The 25,372-nt window shown below is 37.2% G+C and overlaps 1 protein-coding gene across 1 annotated transcript in view; it reads left to right on the top strand.

The window, feature by feature from the left end:
• PAPPA2 (pappalysin 2) overlaps positions 1-25,372 on the top strand; it is a 298,990-nt gene that overhangs the window by 105,354 nt on the left and 168,264 nt on the right. The window contains exon 3 of the mRNA XM_004027950.5: positions 15,679-15,824. Coding sequence (XP_004027999.1) covers positions 15,679-15,824 — 146 coding nt within the window. The remainder of the gene's footprint in view (positions 1-15,678; positions 15,825-25,372) is intronic.

Raw genomic sequence — 25,372 nt, 5'->3', positions numbered from 1 at the left:
AGATGTGTTCCTTCTATGCCTAGTTTGCTCATGGTTTTTATCATGAAGTGATGTTGACTTTTTTCAAATGCTTTTTCTGCATCCATTGTGATATCGAACAGACAACCTGCAGAATGAGAGAAAATATTTGTTAACTATTCATCTGACAGGGAACTAACATCCAGACTCTACAAGAAATTCAAACAACTCAACAATAAAAGAAACCCCAAATAATCACATTAAAATGGGCAAAGGAAATAAATAGGCATTTTTCAGAAGATATATAAATGTCCAACAAGCAGATTAAAAAATGCTCAATGTTTCCTATCATGAGCAAAATGCACATTAAATCCACAATAAGATGCCATCTTACACCAGTCAGAATGGCATCTTCTCACTTATAAGTCAGGTAAAAATAATGTGTACACATGGACACAGAGTGTGAAATGATAGACAATGGAGACTTGGAAAAGTGGAAGAGTGGAAAGGGGGTGGATGATAAGAAATTACTTAATGGGTACAGTGTATATTATTTGGATGATAGGCACATTAAAAGCTCTGACATCACCAGCACACAATATATCCATGTAACAAAATTACACCGGTCCCCATAGATTATACAAATAAAGAAATAAAAAGTAAAAATTTCTGTTCCTTAGAGTTTATCCTCTTTTCTCTTTTGACTCTGTACACCTTTTCCTGGGCCAGATTGATGGCTTTGAGAACCTCAGAAAACATCCCTTTCATCACTGTCCCGTGATATATAAATCAAAAGTAAACATTTAATTTTTAAAATAAAGCAAAATTAATATTGTCTGCAGATTTTCAGAATATATTTTTTTCAGAAATAGATGTCTGAATATATTTTCAATATTGAACTTTCTCTCTCTTTGCTGGTTCCCTGAGCACAGGTCCCAGCAACTTAACACATCATCTTGCATATTGTCAAGTGCTTATTCAATAGTAGCTGACTATATTAATGCTGGAGATGAACTCTAAATCAAAACAAGGCAGATAATACTTCATTGCTCCCCTCTCCTAGGTTTGCTGATATTGCTCTGCTGTAGAATCCCCTTAAACTACAGAGTCTAGTTATATCTGAAAAAGCCAAACTCCAAAAAGCAGTTTATAGGACCTGCTGCCACTGGTAGGCAGCAAAAAACAAAACTACACCCAAAGCCCAACCTCTCTCCCCACTCTGTCTTTGACAACTCTTTGTATGGTGACTAAGGGCAGAGCAGATTCTTGGCAAAAACACTCTGTGATGATAAGCTCTCGGGGCCTGGGTAGGAATGGGCAATGTAATTCCACAGGCATTACACCAGGTTTAAAAATAGGAAGCTTTTCCCGGGAAGAGTAGTTATTGTTGGTAACTGGAGCGGACATGATGTGTCTCAGCTAATGGTAAAAACTCGTGAAGTCATCCAGTATTTTAGTCATTCTTTTGTGCTTCTTCTCTCTTCTCTTAAACCTCTTTCCTCAATTGCTTTAGAACATTTTAAAGATTTTCTTCAAATCCTGTTTTCAAGAAAAGCATTCTTTCTGTAATCTCCCTCTCTCTCTCTTTCACACACACACACACCAGAAGTCAGTTATTTTTGACAGCATACATGCACTAAACTGAACTCTAGACTTTCTGTTTTTTTGAAATAGAGAAAGTAAACTGGTCTTATAAGAACATTGGTCATTGAAAATTCTTTACACTTTGACTTTAGAGGTGAGGGGGACATACTCATTAATTCAGAGAGGAATTACTGGGCAACTACTAAATCTCAGACCCTGTGCTGAACACTCAGGGCACAATACTGAATAAGCCCAGACAGCATTCCTACTCCCACAGTCTGTGGCTTAATTGGGGAGTCCTCAAGCAGCAGCACTCTGCCAGGCGCTCTGGCAGTGAAAGTAAAAGGTGTCACAAAAGCTTGTGGACAAAAGCACCAGACCAGGATTTAGGGTATTAGGAAAGCCTTCCCAGAATTGACATCTATACCAAAATCTGTCAGATGAAAAGAGTTATCCTGGAGATAGGCATGGCAGGGAAGGCAGATGCTATTGGTCCAAAAGCCCAGTGGCCCGGATAAGAGAGAGGGAAACATTCATGAGAGTTAGAAGGAAGTAGAAAGATTGATGCTAGAGAGGTTACTAGCAGCCAGATCCTGAAAGGTCTTGTAAACCATAGTAAGACATTTAGAGTTCCTTAAAGCAGAGAAGGAACATGATTAGATCTGCCATTTTTGAAAGGTCAGTCTTGAGAAAGCGTGGAGTTTGTATTCAAGGGGTGCAAAACACGGAACAGAGAAGCTTACTAGAAGGGTGTGGTTGGATTTAAGAGATATTTATAAATAGAACCAACAGAAATTGACAGTTAATTGAATGTGGTGTAGTGAGGAAGAGGAAGAGTCCAAAATAATTTCTCAGTTTTTAAATTGACTAATTGGACAGCTCAGGCAGTATGAAACAGAAAGAATAACAAGTTTGGGTGGGAATTTTAGGCCTGTGTGATAATCAAATTAGAGATACTTATTATGCAGTTATCTGTGTGGTTATGTAGATCTGAGTATCATGTAAATTTAGAAAATATTAACATATATATGATAGCTAAAGCTATGGGGGTAAATAAGGCATTGCATGGCTAACATCCTAATAGGGGATTCTACAGCAGGATAATATCAGTGAACCTAGGAGAGGGAAACAATGGGGATTATCTGCCTTGTTTTCCATTTAGAGTCCATCTCCAGCATTAATATAATCAACTACTATTGAATAAGCACTTGATAATATGTAAGATGATGTGCTAAGTTTCTATCATGCTGAGAAAGGAATGATACTTGCCTTCTGGGATCTTTGTCCAGCTAATGAAATAAGGAATGCTCTCTATTATATATGTAGGTACATATGTATATACATGTGAAATCCACTAATTCAATTAATGCCACAGTGGTGCTGGCCACACCTGGAGGAAGGAAACTGAAAGGAAATCTAAGTTCTTTATTGTGTAATAAAGGGTATCAAGAGTAAACAGAGGAACACTAGTTTTGATGTTGTACAGGTTGGACTAGAGTGGATGTGATATTAGAGGCAGAAAAATAAGAATACATTATAGAATATCAGAAATAAACAATCTATTCCAGATACTATATATTTTTTATATTATACTATTGTGGTTGATGCAGAATTGAAACTCATATAAATATATTTTTAAATATCTAGAAGTAAGATCTTTATTGTTTGCAAATATTGCCAAAGCAGGCCTAAATATTATTGTTATGTTGTGTATTTAGATTAGACTTAATGACATAGGGATTCAGATATAGGGGCTTATTTTAGGCTGGGGTGATCAGTGAAGGCTTCATGGAAGAGGTGTTATAGAAAAGAGGCCTTGAATGTCAGTTAGAATTTTGATAATTAAAGATATAGAAGGAGGATAGCATCAGCAAAGCAGGGAGGTAGATAAAAAAGCAAAACCACACTTGGTGTTAATGAGTAAATCCACTAATTCAATCAATGCTATAGTGGTGCTGGCCATACCTGGGCAAAGGAAACTAAAAGAAAATCTAAGTTCTTCATTATATAAGTCACGGGGTATCAAGAGTAAACAGAAGAACACCAGTTTTGATGTTGTACAGGGTGGACTAGAATGAATGTGATATTAGAGGCAGCAAAATAAGAAGAGATTATAGAACATCAGAAATAATCTGTTCCAGATGGTGGCAGTGGGACAGGAAAAATGCAGATATATTATACATGAGACTTTGGGAAAGGAAATTCTATAGAATTTAGTAAATATTTGGATGCATAGGTGTCTAGCTATAGTTTAAACTAAGCAACTAGCAGAATTTTTATAGCATGAATAAAAAAGAAAACTAAGAATGGAGATATGGGTTGGGTAGGAGGATTATATCAATGAGATATATGACCTGTTGATTGAGGTCATGAGGGCTATATTAGTTTCTTAGGGCCGCTGTAAGAAAGCCCCACAAACTGGGGGTCTTAAACCACAGTAGTGTATTGTCTCACAGTTCTGGAGCTAGAAGTCCAAGATCAGCAGTGTTGGTTCTTTCTGAGGGCTGTGAGGGAGATTCTGTCCCAGGCTCCTCTCCTAGCTTTTAGTAGTCTCAGGCATTCCTTGGCTTGTAGCTGATATTCATTCTGTGTCTCCACATAATCTTCCCTCTATGTGAATCTGTCCCTGTGTCCAAATTTCCTTTTAGAAGGACATAGTCATATTAGATTAGGGCCCCCTCTAATGACTTCATCTTAACTTGATTATCTGCAAAGACCCTATTTCCAAATAAGATAACCTTCACAGGTATTCAGGGTTAGGACTCCAACATCTTATGGGGGACACATTTAACTCATAACAATAGCTACCTCAGTAGGTGCATTCAAAAAATATAAGAACATTTAAAAAAGGATATACAGATACATAAATCATTTATATTAAGATAATCATTGAAATAATGAGAATGTGTTTAATCTTCAAGATTGTAACAATTTATAATTTGAAGGATGGTTCAATTTGGTATTCTGCTTAACATAAGAACTTATCTCTTTAATATGTCTGCCAAATAACCCATCAGCTGCTGCTTAAATATTTCTAGTGTTAGGGATGTCATTTCTTAACAACTATAATTTGATAAGGCTCTCTATATACTGAGGCAATATATGGCTGTGTATAATTTTGCTCATTGGCCCCAATTTTTTCCTCTGGAGCTGCACAGAGTGAGGCTTTTACATGAAATCAAATTTCAAATATTTAAACAATTTTAAGGCTGCCCCCACCCCTGTCATCTAGACTAAATATGCACCATTTATTCTACTATTCTTCACATGGCGTGGTTGCCAGATTTTCCTCCTTTTTAGTCTACCTCTTCTGGGCAAGTCTTCCAAAGTTGTAATGTCCTTAAAGAAGGATAGCATTGATCCAGGACAGATCTATTCATGGCAGTACATAGTGTCTGTGCCTAGGATTGCAGCCTAAGATTCTATACATTTTCCCCCAGGAGTGCCGTGGAACACTGTTGGCAACTGAAATCTATAGGCATTCTCCTCCCATCGATTGGTGTTAAACCCAGAGTTTCTAATGCTGTATTTTAGTAATTGTTTGTGTGTGTGTGTGTGTGCTTAAGTGTAGATTTTACATCAGAAACTTTTAGATTTTACCTTCTGAGTTTACTCTCATAATTATAACTTTTTTGAGGCAAATTTAAGTCATGTCATTCGCAAATTTGACAAGCTTACATCGTATGAATTCTTGCAAGACATTGATTAAATTACTGAATGAAATAGGGGCAAATACAGAGATCTGGGCTAGGGATATAAAAACTTTTTTGGGGGTAGTCCCAGGATTTAGTGTGAGTTGTTATAAATCTGTAATTATACACATTTTCCACCCTCCTTATAAAGATCTCATGAGAGATCTATCCAATATCCTGTTGAATCAAGGACACACTCTCCAAAACAGTGTCTTGCTCTAGAAAATTCAACAAAATAATCAAAACAATAAAATATGATTAGTTTTGCATGATTCTTTTTTCCTGGTGAGCCCATGATAGTTCCAGTAATTACTTCTTTCTTGTCTAAGTAGTAAAAATTTGTTTATTTAATAAGGCATTGAAAATATTTCTGGGAATTGACATTGAGCTCACTAATTTATAGTTTCCAAATCTCTCCTGTTTCCTGTATCAGGAGTTGAAATATGTTTCAGTCTTTAGCCTCCTTACACCACTCTATTATCTGCAAAGATTGGAATTATTTGTTACATAAACACCAAAATAAGTCTTTTTGGGGTCTTATGAATACCTCTTATGATTCTGGAGACTAATTCATTCAAAAACAGTTCTCACACTATTTCTTCAGTCAGCTAGCACTGCAATTTCTCTTTGTCGCATTATTCTTTTGCTTAAATATATCTTCCCTGACCTTTCTACCATGAGAATGAAAATCAAATATTAAAAACACAGTTGGAATAATGTCTCTGAATCAGTCAAGACATAGTTGCAAAAAACAGAAACCACTGTAGCTATTTTAACCAAAAGGGGATTAAATACAGGAATTGAGTTGCCTCCAAAATCTTTGTAAGGGCTAGAGTAGTAGAATTTAGGTTGAACATCTAGAACTATCTCTCAGAATAAGATTATGGAACTTGTCTGCAAGTGGAGCTGCTATGCCTGCCACAGAAAGGGAGGTGGGAATTCTGAAGCTTCTGTTAGAACTGCCAGTTTCAGGGACTTGCTGCCCAGCAGCTGTCTGGAGATCAAGAAACCACTGATGCCATCCCTAAGTCATGCTGTGCCTACTAGATCCACACCAGCAAAGAGGGTTTGCCCCGTAGCTTGTTTCTGAAGACCCACATTGCTCATGGCTGGATGCCGGAACACTATTGCCCAGCCATTGCAGGCAGAGTAAGTGAAGGCAGTGAGAAGGAAGGCGGTCATCTCACAGTCACCTTTTGACTCTAACATGAAGAACACAACTGATCGTAGACTGTAAATATCATCCAAATCCCTGGGTGCAAAGGAGCTGGGGAAATGTAAAATTTAGCTTCTCTGTCCTCAAGAACAGTAAGACAGACCAGAAGGAAGGTGGAATAATTATGTGCAGGCTGATGCACAACATCTACCACAAACTTCTATAGTGCCTTATTAATGTTTGATTATCTAAGCATATTTTTCACTCCGTCCTTTGTTTTTGCATGTAATTTTGTACACACTTCTATTATGGTGCCTGTCCCATTGTATTTTAATTATTTGTTCACATGATTGTCTTGCTCATTGACTGAGCTCCTTGAAAACAAGAGCCGTGTCTTCTGTATCTTTTCATTGCCAGGGTCTAGCACAGTGACTTGCAGATAATAAGGGAAACCAATTTAAGGCTAGAAGAAAGAATGCATGCTTGGGAATTAGAGGAATTCAGGTTTAAACCTTTCCTCCAAAACTTACAATCTGTGTGATCCGGGGGAAGACACTTTACCTCTGAAAGCCTTAGTTTCTTATCTGTAAAATGAAGTAATTATGCTAACTTCATAAAGTTGTTATGAGATTTACATGAGAAAATATATACAAAGCATCTGGCATACAGTCAGGACTGAATTAATTGTGGTCACTATTATTAGTAGTAAATAAATGGTGCCAGGTAAATAAATTATTGAGCGGATTTCCACTTTAATAATTATTCATCTTGGTAGCAAGGCAGATTTCTAAGAGTTCAGGTTGTTTTTCTTTTCCCTTCTGTATCATTATATTCTATTTTGATCAATGCTCTGAAACAAATACATTTTAAAATTTATCATTCTTTGCATTTTTTCATGTTTATGTTGGTTCAAGCCTTTTTTTTTACTCTATTTTTTAACCATTTTATGCTATTCCTCCTTCTAAAATCTATATGTGTTCTCTTAAAATTTTAGCTTCCCAGAGAGTTCCCTTTTAATATCTGGTTCTTTTTGATGCTTTATATCTTCTTTCTGTTTTATTGGGACAATCTAGGATTAAATTGATTTTTAAGTTTTCTATCCTTCCACCTCCAAAAGGCCATTTTCCTCTTGAGAGTCCTAGGCATAAAATTGTTTCCTTTTTGGAAATCTAATTTAGTAAAGCTTGAACTTTTAGTGTTATCAGCCTGGGCTATTGCAAATACTAAAAATATAGAGGTTTATTTCAATAAGGAAATTTATTCACTCAACGTCTCCAGCTAGTTATTTCTTATTAGTGAGAATTAAAATCAAACTATTATATCTCTTTGTTGTTTCTTGAAATTTTTGAGTCAAGAAAAGTATTTATTGGAGGTGCTGCTGCTATTAGCAGAAGCAGCCTTCATGCAGGGATCATCTCACTTGAAGTTGGGGCTAATCACTATATCCCTCTTCTGTGTCCATTTTGGAACTTGCCTTTGGGAGGTTCCAAAAGCACTAATGGAAGTTCCACACTACCCTTTGTCTTATCAGGTGAACTGTAGTTTGTGCACAGGAGAGTTTCATTTCTATTTTATTGTTATCAAAAACTTCCCATCATGGATTGACTTTAGGGCTTGAATGTAAGCGTGCTTTCTTCCTTTCTGCATTGTGGCATTGCCTCCATTCCGTTGCTCCTTTTAAGCAAAGTATACCTGCTCCTTAGACATAAGCCATGATTATTAGCTCCCTGCCAAGTCTGAAAGATCACACTTGCTTTCCTACATTATGACTTTTGAACTTTGTTTCTGGCTAAGTAGAGATTTGAAGCCATAGGTATTGTTATTCATAATAAAATTTATTGAATGTTTATGTGTGACACTATAAAGTGTCACATTTATGAAGATGTTATCCATTTTTTACCTGCCAATAACTGTATGAGGTGGGTTTCATGTAGTTATTTTCATTAGTTACTATAACTTTATATTTATGTATTATTTACTATATTTTCATATAGTGACTTTCATTATTCCCATCTTACAGTTGAGGAAGCTGAGATACATTGATGGTAGGTGCCTTGCCAATGCCACATAGCCATTGAGTGGAGGAGGTGAGCCTAGAAACTAAGTTCTTCTGGCCTGAGAGCCTGTGTTCCTGACACACTGGCTCCCTTTTGACCATTTTCTCTCAAATTCTCCTGGGGACCTCTCCCACTACACTTTTCTTTTGTGTGCTTTATATTTTGTCTTTCTAAGTATCTGTACATGACGAGTTATCTATTTTTACCCTACCCTTCTAAATAAATTTTACTATGTGGGTCTCTTTATATGGTGGGTAAAATATTGCCAAAAACTGGAGTGGTGAAATACACTCTTTTCCTCCTCTTGAGTCCATAATTCTGGTCTCAGGGTTTTTTAAAACAAATCTTTTCATTTGATACCATCTTTTAAAGCCAGATGTTCACTCTCTTTATGCTCTTTTATTTTCCAGTGGTATTACTTTGAAGTGAAAAGAGATGTATTAGTTTTCGATTCTTGCTGTAATAAGTTATTGCAAGCATAGTGACTTAAGATAACATGAATGTATTGTACTTCTGTAGGTCAGAAGTTTAACATACATCTCACTAGGCTAAGATCAGGATGTCAACAAGGCTGCATGCCTTTGTGGAAGTTCTAGAGGAAGATCTGCTGCTTTGCTTTGTCCAGTTTCTGAAGGCTGCCTGAATTCCTTGGCTTTGGGCCCCTTCCTCCGTCTTCAAAGCCTGCATTGTAGCTGTCTCTGATCCTGTTTCCATCACTGTATCTCTTTCTCTGGTGACACATAGCAAAAGTTCTTTGCTTTTAAGTACTTGTATGATTAGATTGGGTCCACTGGGATAATCCAGAATAATCTCCTCATCTCAAAGCCTGTACTTTTAGTCAAATCTAAACAGTCCTTTTTGCCATGTAAGATGACATATTCCCAGCTTCCAGGGACTAGGACACGGACATCCTTGAGGGCATTATTCTGACTGCCTTAAAATATTATGACACTAGACTTTAAATCCTTTCAATCTCTGATTATTTCTCTTATTTCAACCTCAGGTTCTTACAACACAAATATTTCTGGAGAAAATTCCATTTTGCTTCCAGTAATATTCATTTCCACATGAATTAGCAAACGTGAGTTAATGTTTTGTGTATAATGTCTTGTCAGGTTTTCCATATTTGAATTTCAAGAAACAGATATATTCCTGGTTGATGATGTTCTGGTAATAATAATGTCTTGTCTCTTGTGTGGCCTTCAGAAGGGAAACAATATTCACCACTATGTCTCTTCTTTCTGGGGTCATCAGCAGTTGGTTGATTGTACTGAGGGGGTGGAGTGAAGGAGAGCAAGGAATGAGGGAGGAATTCTGCATTTTCTACTTGTGTCATAGAAAGAGTATTAGAAGTGGCACCAATTCAGAGAGGGACCAGGGAGGAGAAATGGGTGTGGGGAAGATTGTGAGCATTTTCTTAGAGATAAACTGAATATCCGCAGTCCACATAATGCTGTGGGCATGAATGAGCTCATACTACCATTAACAATCAAATTACATTAGCTCAATATGTAACTATAAAATCTTATCCTCATACAATGTACCTTTTTGGAGTCTCCAGAAGGGTGTGCCTTTACAATTCATGCCCACCAGTTCTGTGGCTCTCCTGCTATTTACCATTGGACACTGGCAATGGTATTTACCTTGTCTGTGGACACTCAGCATTTCCAGATGATGCCCTATTTCTCTGGGGAAAAGCTGGCCTTAGAGAGTTGGCGCCTGATGCAATCCAAGGCTGTAAAACTCTCAAGGGCCAGAATGGTGCTGACGTCCCTTAACTCTTGCCAGAAATGGAGAAAGCGGCCCTTATCCTCATCAGTACTTTGTTTTGTTATTAGGACTTAAAGAAGAACTGCTTGTCTATCCTGGATTTACAAATTTTTTTTATGAAGTTTAGTTTCTTCCTAAAAAGCTCAAAATCCAGTTTGTAAGATTAGGTAGAGGACAAAATGCCAATGTGTTCCTTCTCTTGTCCTTGATTTTTAAATCTTTCCACAGACACAGGCATATACTTTCTCTGTATTTAACCAAAACTCAACCCTTCTTGCAAATCTACTCATGGAAAAACAAGTCAACAGATTCACCAGCTGGAACATTATTTCAGATGCATTGAAATTCACTTTGTCTGAGTTTCTTTTGTGCTCAAATAGAACCACCAATTACATTGACATGCTGACTTCAAGGTTTCTGTGCACAAGCCAGGTAGAAATATTGAATTGCTAGGAAAAGAATAAGAATCTAATCTTAGAGGAGAGGTAGGAGTAGTTACATTTTTGTTGGGGAGTTGTTCGAATAGTGACAGTGCTTTGAAGTTTAAGAATAGAAGGGCTCCCAATGGTGAGCATGGAGAGTGAGAAAAGAATGGACCACAAACAGAACCCTGGGAAATAACTTTTAAAAATTAGAACGGAAGAGAGGAACTCACAATGGAAACTGAGAATCGTTGGTCTCTAAAGCAGGAGGAGAACCAGGAAAGAGCACTGCAATGAAAGCAAAGAAAGTAGAGAGTTTTAGGAAGGAGAAATAACTAATAATATAAAAATGCAACAAGAGGTTCCAATAAGAGAATGATTTTTTAAAAAAATTTTCTGGGCAGAGAAACTTAAGCAGTCAATGACAACTTTAATGAAAGCAATTTTGATAAAGTGGTACAGACAAAAGCCAGATTATAATGGGATTAGGAGGTACATGGAAGAAAAGTGAATGGGAGATGAAAAAATTATTCCTTTAAGAAGTTTGAATTGGAAAGGAAGAAGAAAAATGAGAGGGTGTTAGCTAGGATTTCTCAGAAAACCTCATCTTGTGGGATCGGGAAAAGGGAATACAAATAGGTAAGGAAGTAAATATATGTGCGTGTGTGTGTGAGAGAGAGAGAGAGAGAGAGAGAGAGAAAGAGAGAGACCCAGTGACCCAGTGATAGAGTTCATGATGAATGGGCTTGATTATATCATCAAAGAAGGAGGTATGAGCATCTACTAAGAGTCATGAAGATGGGAAATTGAAGTGAGAGGAGCAAAAGAAGAATATTGAAAATTTCAAATTACCCCTGGAGAGGAGATGGCCATAAACAATTAAAAGTACAGACAAGTGAAACTGAAAATCTTCATGAGATTGGAAATGAAAAAGAAACAAATAAATCTGAATAAGGGTGACAATGAGAATGGATGAGCAAAGGGAAGTGAGTGAAGATTATTAGAAATAGGAAAGTCAAGAATAAGACTGTGTTGGCCGGGTGCCATGGCTCACGCCTGTAATCCCAGCACTTTGGGAGGCCGAGGCGGGCAGATCATCTGAGGTCAGGAGTTCAAGACGAGCCTGACCAACATGGAGAAACCCTGTCTCTACTAAAAATACAAAATTAGCTGGGCATGGTGGCACCTGCCTGTAATCCCAGCTACTCAGGAAGGCTGAGGCAGGAGAATCGCTTGAACCAGGGAGGTGGAGGTTGTGTTGAGCTGAGATCACGCCACTGAACTCCCGCTTGGGCAACAAAAGCAAAACTCGGTCTCAAAAAAAAAAAGAAAAAAAAGAATAAGACTGTGTTTTCAGTGGATGCTTCACACAAATGTTGAAATTCCTCAGGCGATGATAAGAGGTGGAGTAAGGGGAGAGCCCAGGAATCAGGGGCTGGAGCTCTTTACAGAGTAACCAGAAAACAGAAAAATGAAAGGAAGTGGGGAGTATATGGGAATGAGTAGAGTTCCATGCACCTAAGAGCAAAAGGAATTTTACAGGAGCAGAGAAAACTATGTGTTTGAGGTTGCACCGAACAACCTGGAGAATGCTAGTTGGTGCTTCCGGGGGCCCACAAGTCCCAAGGTGTGGGCCCAGTGAATGGGGAGAGGGATCAGGTCAAAGGTGATATTCCCTTGAAGGAAGAGGCAGTGCAGTCAGGCTCCTCCTCTGGAGTGGGTTTGCTCTGACTGTGGGAAGTGGGGCTGTGGGTCCCAGTCTCAAGGTGCACATCCATCCTTTTTGTCTTGTTTTCTACATGCCAATTTTTGATACTGATTCAACTTCCTTCAGACGGCAGACAGCTCAAGATCTTTTTCTTATTTCTGGCTTCCTTCTTGAATAATTTCTATCAATCTACAATAAGGCTATTTAACTGACTAATAAACTACAGCACAAAGAGTCACTTTTCCTACACTTTTACTTTGTTTAGTTGGGAACCAAGCAGTAGTTGAAGTTTGCGTGTACATTTAGATACTGGGATGTGGCTGGAGAGCCAGCTGTCAGGGGCATGGCAGAAGCCAGAGAGAATGCACTAAGGCTGGGAGGCAATGAAACACGGTAGACTGGAAACCTGGCAATGGCTAATCCCAAACTAGTAGGTGATGGTCATAGAATGGTGAAGCAGATGTGCACTCTCCACGGGGCATGTCAGAACTAACAAGCTTGAGCAATGGGGCAGAACAGCTTGATATGTCAGCTCCAAGGACAGCCTGTTTCTGAGACAATTTTTATAAAAACCAAGATATAACTTTGGTCACTCTGAGTCCTTCAGGGATACATATAGGTGAGTATCCTTATCTAGAGCGTAGAGAGCATGAGGAAAGGTAGATCCTGGCAGAAATTAAGCAGATTAATGCAGTTCATCCCCTTTTAATACAAAGTTCTAGTCAATGCATGCCCCTTTTGCGTTTCACTGCATTTATGTATGGCATTCTACATTCCCTTGAATATTAAGCTAATTTGAATGGCAAGTCTATCTCTTAATCATTTCTGAAGCAAGGTGCTAAGCTCTAAATTTGAAAATAATATACATTTTTTTTTTCCTCATCCTAAGCCCATGAGCCAGATTCTGGTCATATTGGTTGAGAAGCTAAGACAATATCTTCATTAGCTCCGATCAACTTTTGAAATGGTTACCTGTGTTGCAATAGACAGAGCATTCTGCATGTAAAGCAGACACAGTGACCTCTACGTGTTTACTCTCGTTGGTTTAGAGAAAAGTCTCGATAGTGGTCTTTGTTTCCAGCAAAATAAGGGTTTCTTCTATCAATTCAATTAATGACTCTTTCTAGCTTTTCAAAATATGTGCTCTCCCTTATACTTGACGACATATATCTGTATCTCCGGGAAGTACGGGAGTCTGAGTAACCATACCCAGTTTGCCACCAGCATGACATAAATACTGTCATCTGGAAGGGTAATTTATGCCTGGAGAGAGGATTGGGCAAGGAAGAAAAGGGAGATGAGGAGAACCAGCTAATGAGGTTGGTGTGGAGGAGGAGGCCCCTCGGAGGGTGCTCAAGATAAATTAGTGGAACTGGTGGGTTGAAGGAGGATGGGAGGATGGTGTCCAAGACTGGTAGATGGCAGGCAGAGAAGCCAGTAACACACAGATAGCCCAAGTAAGCCATGTCAGGAGCAGGGAGGTTGGAGAGGTGCCTGAGGAGAAGAGAGAAAGCTGTCAAGTTACCAACTCCCAATTTTAATTGGAACCCAAGAATAGCAACAGAGAAAGGATGTGGCTTTTCTTCCTTGGTACCCTGAGCTGAGCCCATGCTCAGTCTCTGATTCTCTCTTCCCCCTTCTTTTCTTTTCTTCTCTTTCTTTTTCTTTTCATTTCTTTCATTCTCTTTTCTCTTCCCCTCTCTCTCTTCTGGCCTATTGAAACATCTCCATGTTGAAGACTCACTTGATATCATCATCACCCCCAAACCATCAATTTATCAATAAAGGAAATTATAGTTATTTTTAATAAAGGAGAAAATAAAGAGAATGTGACTAATATCTTGGGAAAACCAGGCAACAACTCAGAAAACATTGTGTCTTCAGGAAAGCAGCAGGAGAACTATCCCCCGATCACATATGATATCATCTCGGGGAGTTTGGATGATTTCTTGCGGCTGAGAGCTAGTTTTCCAAGATATTATAAGTCAGTAAAAGATAGTATTTTAAAAGCCCTTTTCTCCTAAACATCTTTGTTTCTAAAGCAAGATCTTTTTTTGTCTTTCCTTTTATTCCTGTTTTTGGTTCTGTTCCAAAAAATAAATAAAGAATATTTGGGATCGCCCTTTCTCAGGTGCTTTTTGCCAGCACATCCTACACTTGGATGAAATAAATGGCATCAACAATCAGGAGGCAGAGCAAGCTAGAGGGGAAGGGTCATGCTGTCCTAACATGAGCCTCTAGGGTGGTAGATTTCAATGTCTGCAGCTTGTCTACTAGAATAGCATCAACAAAGCATAATCAGTAAAGGAAATTTCCAACCTATGTTGCCAGGCTGTCTGCCCAGCTGACGCTGTGATAGGAACATTCCTATCTCTGGATGGCAGACCATGGCCACTGTGGGGAGCATCTAGTAAGTCTAAGGGGCCATTGAGCTCTGGTTTGGTTGTTCCTTCTTAAAAAACACTTCAGTGAGAACAGCAAGGCCCTGTTTGCTTATGGTAAAGTTTTAAGTTTCACTGATGCTGAGAAGCTAAAGATCTTTGACTATCTATGAGTTTAGAAACAGACCAAATGTTTGTTTCCTTTTTTATAAGCCACAAGTCATGTGTTTTTAATAGACCTTTAATTCTGTGCATCAATGCAAACATAATATTTCCTAGTGCTTTCAAAGTCACCAATAAACATACTAGGTATCATAAAGTAATTGGAGTAGGGTAGAGTTTCCATGGATTAAGGGACTAGAAAGAGAGATGTCTATACAATTGTTATACCTTGCAGTAGCTTTATTATGTCCTTCCCTGCTTATAACTCATCTCATATTTTCCTCTTTTACTTTATGTTTTCTATCCTCTATTTCCTTTTCTCTTTTAAAAATAATGCTTGAAGTAGGCATATACTGGAAAAGAGATTGAACTGGAATTCAAGGATCATGCAGTGTGATGGAAAGAAAAAGAAACTAAGAGTTGGAAGGCCTTCTTCACTACGGCCTGAGAATAATTCTCAAGGCAAAGAATTCATGGTATCATTAGATTTATCTTGAAGAAATAACCTGGGAGTAGGGTGGGGAATTGAGTATGATGTCAAATATGGAGTATCCATACAAACATTATAGTGTTTTAAAAAGTCATTATACTATTTATTGGAATAAGCATCCCAAACGTGTATTAGTGCCTTTTCTTCTGGTCTTCATGACAGGCTGGTCTCTGCCCCATGCCCCTCCAAAAGGTAATGCTGGCTGGGAGTGCCATTAGAATCTGATTAGGTCTGGCTCTGCTATTCTCTAAGTACCAATTCTTTGCTGTGACATTTTTTCATCTTGCATGCTCTCTAGGGCATACATGAGTGTGAAGGAGCTGAAGGAGGCCCTGCAGCTGAACAGTACTCACTTCCTCAACATCTACTTTGCCAGCTCAGTGCGGGAAGACCTTGCAGGTGCTGCCACCTGGCCTTGGGACAAGGACGCTGTCACTCACCTGGGTAAGTGAAATGAAGACCAAACATGGTAGGAAAAAAACAAAGAAGGCTGAAGGAAGCTTGCGAAAGTAAGTTTGGGGAAAAAAGAAAGACAGAGAAAAAGTGAATTTACACAGTGAATTAACTGCTTTGTGCTGAGAATGGCACTTGGTAGAGCCTGTCAAAATGTTTCAATATAGACAAGTAAGAGGTATTAGAACAAACAGTGGCAAATGCTCAGGATGTTCTAGACTGAATCTATAATTTAGATGCAAATAAATTGCTGGCATAGAATAAGATCATTTTAAGTCTTGCAGAGCCCCAAGTGGGGAACTATCAAAATATCCAGAAGGTGGCTGGACTGTGAAACCTGCTTTATGTGATCACTGTTCTAGAAGACTGATGGGCTTCTTGTATGGTGTGGACTCCTGAGAAATATCCCAGGAAATTAAAAAGGTGGGGCTTGCCTGCTCACCGGGGAAAAGAGTGGATACCTTAACACAAAGTGCAACTACTGAACACTTAAGAAAGACAATCCTATTCACAATAGCAAAGACTTGGAATCAACCCAAATGTCCAACAATGATAGACTGGATTAAGAAAGTGTGGCACATATACACCATGGAATACTATGCAGCCATAAAAAATGATGAGTTCATGTCCTTTGTAGAGACATGGATGAAATTGGAAATCATCATTCTCAGTAAACTATCGCAAGAACAAAAAACCAAACACCACATCTTCTCACTCGTAGGTGGGAATTGAACAATGAGAACACATGGACACAGGAAGGGGAACAACACACTCTGGGGACTGTTGTGGGGTGGGGGGACGGGGGAGGGATAGCTTTAGGAGATATACCTAATGCTAAATGACGAGTTAATGGGTGCAGCACACCAGCATGGCACATGTATACATATGTAACTAACCTGCACATTGTGCACATGTACCCTAAAACTTAAAGTATAATAATAATAAAATAAAAAAATAAAAAATAAAAAAAGAAAGACAGTCCTTTTTACAATGTCTTATTATTATAAAGGGAAATCTTACTGACCAAGCAAGAAGAGGGATTACATCCGTTTTATAAACATATGGATAAAGAGTAATTAATGAACATAATTAGTATACATTTCCAAAATGTTCTAGATAACATTCTATAAAAATTTATTTTAAAATAAGTTACCAAAATTGAGAGTAATATTTTGTGTTGGAAAAAGAATAGTTAGACCGACTGGAAAGAATTTTATAAATGATTTTTAAAAGGTACTGCAAAGTTGGTCTTCCTAGTAATCAAATAAGAAGCAGAGAGGAATAAATTAAAGAAATAGAACATAATGCTGTATATGTCAAGCACCTGGTCATAGTGAAGTCTAGAACACATCGAATTGACAATCATAGACAATATGAGCAAATATTCAAAAGATAACCAGTGTTGTAGATTGGAGAAGGAGGAAGATGAGCAATGCGTTAGCGATAGACAAAAAAAAAAAAGAAAAGATTGCTGTTCAATGCTGTTCAAGTGTGAAACAGTGATGAAAATCCACAGAGTGAATCAGATTGAGATCCAAAAGGGTTATATATACCAGAAAATGGAGGCTATATGCAAATGTATATATACACATATATGTATAACAAATTAAACATGTAAGGATCCAAATTAAATGCTTTGCTAGCATGCATAGCTGGGTTTCATTGGCTCTATAGTACCTGATTCAGTTTTAGAGCCCTGCAGTCCTTTTATCACTAAACTGTATTTTTAGTTCCCAGTACATGAGAAATCAGAAATTTGTGATGTTAGTGGTGGCCTGAGGCTACCAAGGCAAGAGCATTGCATGTGTTGATAACATATTATCAGGTTCCTCAAGTAAGGACCTGATATTTTCAGGGATCCAGTATAAACCAAAGAAGGCATTCAGATTTATCTACAATTACTACGAGTGAAAAACTAGGGAAAGAGAGGTTGCTGGGTGGGATGAGACATTTTGTTGGGCCTGTCAGAAAACAAATTTGTAAGTCATAGGCTGCACTTCATGGCTATTGGTTTCAGGAACAGTTCCAAAGGATTTTTGATACAGCTGACAGAAAGGGGCTATAGATTTCAGTCATACATTTCCAAGATGGTCGGGTAAACTGGAGACACCTCTGTGCTTTCCAGATGAAAGCTAGTGTGGTTCATTCTAGCCTTCCTGGTAGCAATGGGTGGACTAGAAAGTCATATTCCTGTAGTTCATTTAATAGTGAGTATGGGTGTTTTGAGTTATGCTAATCAAAAGCAACAGTAGCAGAGGGGATATATAACACTGTAAGAAAATATCTCCAACTTGGTGCACACTCCCATCACCAAGAATAACCTTTCTGGTGTATGTCTGTGGAGGTCCTGACAGCAAGGTTTACCCAGCAGTGGCTTCCATGAGGCCCAGGTCTATCAATAGGAACTAAATCTATTTGGTTAAAAGACCTTAAAAAATTATGTTCCTGGCCATTATGGAGACAAATCATGACTTCTTGATAAGAATTGTTGGGCTGGGGCATACCATTGAATGTTTTCTAACTTTATTAGAATTGGGCATTAGCAAGACTCATTCAACTATAAAAATGGATAAAATACTTTAAAAATTATTTATTTGAAGGCATCAGACTGGCTAAGGCAACAAGGACATGAGGAGTCCAATCCCAGAAAGAAGAAAAATGCATTGAAGTGAGTCCTGTATATAACTTAGTCTTTTTCCTTTCAGGGAAATTGCCAAATTATCAGTGGAAGACATAGAGGCAGAGCAGAGAGTAGCAGCCTAGAGCTTGCTTTGGTCTCAAGACAAAAATTAGAGTTCATGTTTTCAGGGCAACTAAAACTTGAGAGACCAGGATCCTAGAGAAATGGAAATCACAAAAAGTAAGCCTGATTTTCTGCTTGTGATTTTCTTTTAAGATATTTGTTAGTTACTAAACTTAACATTCTCAGGGACACTGGGCAAGAAAACACATAGAAAATAACTTCTAAGAGATTAAAAAGCTGAACAGTGATTTTAGGAGTCTCATAACAGAAGAGACAAAATTGGGAGTTGAGGCCTTGTCAAGGAGGAGGGGCTCTGAGACACCCTCTGTGCAAGGGTAAACAGAAGTAGTACAGCTTATACAAAGCCTAAAATCCAGCCTGAAACACTCTTTTAAAAACATTTCAATAGTTTTTTGGGGAACAGGTGGTGTTTGGTTACATGGACAAATTTTTTAGTGGTGACTTCTGAGATTTTGGTGCACCCATCACCCAAGCAGTGTACACTGTACCAGTGTATAGTCTTTTATCCCTTGCCCTGCTCCCACACTTCCTCCTGAGTCCCCAGAGTTCTATTGTATCATTCTTATGTCTTTACATCCTAATAGTTTAGCTCCCACTTATAAGTGATAATATGTGATGTTTGGTTTCCCATTCCTGAGTTACTTCACTTAGAATAATGGTCTCCAACTCCATCTAGATTGCTGCAAATGCCATTATTTTGTTCCTTTTTATGGCTGAGTAGTATTCTATGGTATATACATATACTGTATTTTCTTTTTCCATTCATTGATTAATGGACATTTGGACTGGTTCCATATTGTTGCAATTGTGAATCGTGCTGCTATAAACATGTGTGCAAGTGTTTTTTTTTTTCTTTTTTCCATATAGTGACTTCTTTTCCTTTGGGTAGATACCCAGTAGTGGGATTGCTGAATCAAAAGGTAAATCTACTTTTAGTTCTTAAGGGATCTCCATACTGTTTTTTCATAGTAGTTGTGCTAGTTTACATTCACACCAGCAGTGTGAAAGTGTTCCCTTTTCACCACAGCCACATCAACATCTATTATTTTTTGATTTTTTAAAAAAATTATGGCCTTTCTTGCAGGAGTAATGTGGTATCTCATTATGGTTTTGATACGCATTCCATCTATTTTTCTTTGTTTTTGTTGCATTTGCTTTTGGGTTCTTGGTCATGAACTCTTTGCCTAAGCCAATGTCTAGAAGAGTTTTTCCAATGTTATCTTCTAGAATTTTTATGTTTCCTCCTGAAACACTCTTAATCCTTGTTTGGAGGAAGTTTATCTGCCTCTATTCTAACTGCCTAGCAAAAGAAAGTTAAATATTCTTTGGAGAAAGACATAATCAAAAGCCTCTATGATTGTTCATGCACAGTATCTAGCAATCAATAAAGAAATATCAACTATTTCAGGAGACAGGGTCAAATGATGATAAACCAAACAAACAAATCATACACAATAAAAATTATCCAGGTATTGGCATTATTGGGCACTGGCTTTAATTATGATTAATATGTAAAAATAGATGAAAATGCATAGTTTCTTCAGAGAACTGGAATCTCTAATAGGGGATCAAATGGAAATTTTAGAACTAAAAATAGATACCAGTAAGAAAAATTAAGAAATGAATAGATGGGTTTATGAACAGAAGAAAGAATTTAAGAACTAGACCATTGTAGAAAATTTACAAACTGAAGCTCTGAAAAAGAAAGTGCTGTGAAAATATAGAAGAGATCTTAGGAAACATTTAAGACTCCATGAAAAATTTCTGTTGTAAATTAGAGTTCTAGAAGGAGACAAGCAAATTGTTGGCAGAAACAATATTCAAAGAGATAATGGTCAAGAATCTTGCAAACTGACAAAAGATATCAAACCACAGATTCTAGATATTTTATAGACTGCAAACAAGATGAATAGACAGAAAATATTTACAAAACACGAATCTGGCAACTGACTTGTATTTAGAAGATATACGGAACTCTCAAAACTCAACAGTAAAACAAACAAAAATATTTCAGTTAGAAATAGGCAAAGGCGTGAACAGACATTTTACTACAGATGATATACAGATGGAAAATAAATCTATGAAACAATGTTCAATAAAATTAACCATTAGAGAAGTGCAAATGAAACCACAGCAAGGTAACACTACAAACCCATCAGAAGAGCTAAAATAAAAAATAATGACAATACTAAAACTTGGTAAGGATACAGAAAAATGGGATCTCTCATACATTGATGGTGGGAATGTGAAATGGCACAGCCACTCAAGAATACTTCAGCAATTTTCAATAAAACTAAACATACACTTGCCATATGATCCAGTAATTGGACTCCTGGTCATTAATCCTAGAGAAATTAAAATATATGTCCACTTAAAAAACCTGTACATGAATGAATCTTCATAGCAGCTTTCTATTTTCTATATAGTAGCCCCAAACCGGAAATGGCAAAAGTGTCCTTCAGTGCCGATTGCTTAAATAAACTGTGTACATCAACACAATGAAATACTACTCAACGAAGTATTAATGCATGCACCAACTTGGATGGATCTCAAGGGCATTATGCTAAGTGAAAAAAAAAAAAAGCCAATCTCAAAAGTTACATGGTGTAACATTTCACATTTGCAGTATTCTCAAAATGGTAAAATTCTAGAGATAAAGAACAAACTAGTGATTTCCAGGGTTTAAGAATGAGGAAGCACTACATGGTTGGAGGTTGAGAAGAGTATAGATGTATGTGTGACATAAAGGATAGCAGGTGGGACATGTTAATAGTGATAGAACAGTTCAGTATCTTGACTGTGGTGGTGATTACACAAATGTATATATGTGATAAATTGCATACAACTACACATACACACACACAACTGCATGTAAAAACTGGCGAAATCTGATAGACATCTATGATCTCTATAAATAAGCAAGGTATTTTGCATATAGCAGGTGCTCTGTGAGAGATCACTGAATGAAGGTATAGTTGAGTAAATGTATTAAATTTAAATGGTTTCAAGAAATGCTTAAATTGTCTCATGAATCACTGACTTATAATGGAATTGCAAAAGAAGCAAGGGATATTTATATTTCATTCTTAATCCTTTGAGAAATAACTGTACTCCCCTACAACATGATTATTAATGTGCTTTTCAGAAGTAAAAAGCTAGACTGAACAGCTCACAGATCTAATTCAATAGGAAATTGTTTGTGTTCTTATTTATTTCTTCTTGTTCAATCATAACTGATTAAACAAAGGAACTGTATTGACTAAAATCAGGTGTAGAGTAGTACAGATAGCTGGCATAACGTGATAGAGGAAGACATTCAGAATTTTCTAAATAGAGCCTTTTTGAGACTCAAGATGGGATTATCTGTTTGTGTCAGCATGTAAAGACCCTACATTTTCACGGTCTGCTGAGTGAACTAGCAGATAAACACACTAGCCTGGAAGTTTGAAGACTGAATCCAATTTCTGACTATCAATGGCTTAAGTCACTATGTGGAAAGACCCAGGTAATTTGTCATCTTGATTTGCCATCAACACCATTTCTGCCCTTTCGTATGATTTTGTGCTTTCAATGCTGTGTTAACACAAAGAAAAATCTTTTTACAGGTGGATCAATGAGTGGGATCCTCTTGTCTTGAGCTCTAATATTCAGTAGTTTGAACATTTTTAGCCATGGTAAACAATGCCTGAATTGAAAACATATCTTTAAAAGCAGAACACTTAAGTTAGTCGTAAACCAGCCCTTTTATACCTTGGATACCATACTCATTGTCATTGGATACCATACTCATTGTCATCGATTCATTCAAAGAAAAACTTGGATACCATACTCATTGTCTTGGTACCATACTCATTGTCATTGATTCATTGGATACCATACTCATTGTCATTGATTCATTCAAAGAAAAACTTGACTGTGTTTTGTGGCAATGCCATAGATAGAATAATGAAAACAGTCTGCCCTTAAGGGGTGCACAGCATGATTGGGAGACAGATATGTCATACAGATTTATAATACTATGTGATGGCAACATACATGAAGTTAGGCAGTAACATGGAAAGGAAAGTGCCTAATTGTGCTGAAAGCATTAATGAAGAGTTTCCAGAGGGGCTGAAGCTTGAGATGGGAATTGAAGGATAAGCAGGAGTTTGCTTGGCAGACACAGGAGAGCATTCCAGAGTGGAAGAACCGGCAGATGGCAGGGTTCAGCACACACTTAGAAGTGGGTGTGCTTTGCATGACCACAGCAGTGCTCTTCAAAATTACTTTTTCTCTTGTACCTGTGAAGAGACTCAAAATACTCAGCAAACCACACATTCTTAGAGTAACACCTAAACATCCAATAATATGTTTAATAGTAGCAAAGAGAGTAATTGGGGCATATAATTTTATTTTAAACTACTATCATTTAAAAATAAATCTTAAATTTACTTTCCTAAGTGTCTTCTCAGTACCATACCAATTTGAAAATCACCATCATTTGTTTAAAAAAAATCATGGTCATTTACTTTTTTTTTTTTAAAGGAGCATGGAAAGTTTTTATTGTTCTTGCCAAATCTTACAGCAATTTAATGTATATGAGAAAACAAAATGCCACCTCTTCTATTACTGTCAAACATCAGCCTAAGAAGCCTGTTTTTCTTTTTGTAATTTTTTTCTTTTACTATCTGTTTCTGGAAAAAGTGCTAATATGTTTACATTTCAAATATTTTTTTTTTCCTGCTGGGAGTCAGGCCAGTAAGAGGAAAGCAAAATGGCAGGAGAAGCAAATAGTGATGTAGGCAGAATCAATGACACTGCTAGGAATAAAAACTTTATTTCTCATATGCCTACTAAGTACCATCAGAAGAGATGCAATAATAAAAACACTGTCTAGGTTCTCAAAAGCCTAAAATCCAGTAAAAGGAGGAGAAAAGTATATAAATATGTGTATGTTAAGAATGTAAAATAAACTAAAAATATATATACAGAATGTATCTTGAAAGATAAAATTGATTTTGATAGGTAGAGATTTGAAGAAGAGAATTGTGAGCACAAGGAAAGAATAGGTTGTATGAAGCATGAGAAATTATTAGGTAAGAGTTGGAGGTCTAACTGACTAAAACACTGGAATATATACATATATTTATATATATGGAACAGGAAAAAGAAGATAGAAAGATAGGTTGGAAACTCCTGCACTCTCATGGTAAACATAAATTTTGATTTTCTCATACTCCTCTGACTGACTCTTTCAATCTTGTTATTGAGTTGTTCTTCTGACGTTCCCTGAGTTTTATCCTTGACCCAACATTCAAGACGTTCTCTATGGTCACGTAGACTAATCTCCTTTATGTGTGATGCCATCAACATACAGCCTGATAACTCTCAAATGTGTTTCTCTAGTTTGAATGACTAAACCAGTCTCCTAAGATCTACATCCATGTTTCCAACTACTTAACAGTTGTCTCATCTCAAATACCCCCAAATACCCCAAAATTAACATGTTGCAACTTGCTTCTTCTCTAGATTTAGTGATACTATCATTTTTCTGTTATGAAAGGGGGTACCTTATTAAACATACTCTTTGTACAATGAAGGAAATTGATCTAATATAATATTTATTAAAGCAATTCAATAAGCATAGGAGACCATCTTCTAAGCTTTGCAACCCCCTTCTCTTTTCATAGGGCATGAAACCAGCAGCCACTTGACCCAAGGGCAGCTGGTCTATGTGCTAAGCAGTTGTCTGCAAGGAAGGCTGGTGCAAAACTCTGAGCAAGGGGGAAAAATAATGACCAGGCCAGCGAGATAATATCAGGAAATGAAACTTGAAATGTGGGAAAAGTATTGAGCAAATGACTCAGAAGTCAGAGAGAAGTACATTAGCAGAAGTCATTAGCAAAAGTAGAAAGAGACAAAGAGTGAAAGGAGAGTGGTTGAGTTGCATAAATAGAGATGTACTGGAGTTGAGTAAAGCAATTCCTATGGCCCACTATAGATCTCTAAACCTAGCAAATGCCTGATGTTCAGTAGGTACTCCATAGATTTGCGTAGATTTTCTCACTTGGAAAGAGATTATGTGGCCCCTAGAGCTTTCTGACTTTTCAAGCATATGACTCTGAGAAAAGAAGGAAGTATAGAAGGAACGGATACTGGATAATACATTAGAAGTAATCAGGTCTAAATTAGTGTAAAAATCAAAAGGATAAACATAACAGAAAAATTTGGAGATAGACTCTTCAATACTTACGCAATACAGATAAAGGCAAAATAAAAGATGACTCCAAGTGACTGCACTTGAATAGTCTGAGATAAAGCTAAATCTTCAGTAACATTATGGAAGTTTGGAGGAGGAGTTGGTTGGAGATGATGTGGTTTTATAAATAGGGAGTGTTCATTTTTTTTTTTTGTCTCTGTAAATTTGTGTTTCTATTTCACTTCTATAGAATTTTATGCTATTGTAACATACACATATATTTTTTCAGTCTAGTTGGTTACCTATTTCTCAGCTAAAAACTTTTGAATACAACAACTCTTTTGTGATCACGTTTTGTTAAACTAGACTTTTTATTTTGAGATATTATACATTCACATGTAATTGTAAGAAACAATGCAAAAACATTCTGTATAACCTTTACCCATTTCCCCTAATGGTAGCATCTTGTAAAACAATAGTACAATCTCACAAACAGGATATCAGCATTGAAACTAACCTAAGTTATAAAGGGTTAAAAATCGCTTCTCAGTTGAGTTATCATTTGCAATGATTACTCTTCTACAATTGATCGAAACA

Source organism: Gorilla gorilla, chromosome 1 (assembly GCF_029281585.2).
Source record: "Gorilla gorilla gorilla isolate KB3781 chromosome 1, NHGRI_mGorGor1-v2.1_pri, whole genome shotgun sequence".
NCBI classification, from domain to species: Eukaryota; Metazoa; Chordata; class Mammalia; order Primates; family Hominidae; genus Gorilla; species Gorilla gorilla.
This window is presented reverse-complemented; position numbering and strand designations above follow the sequence as displayed.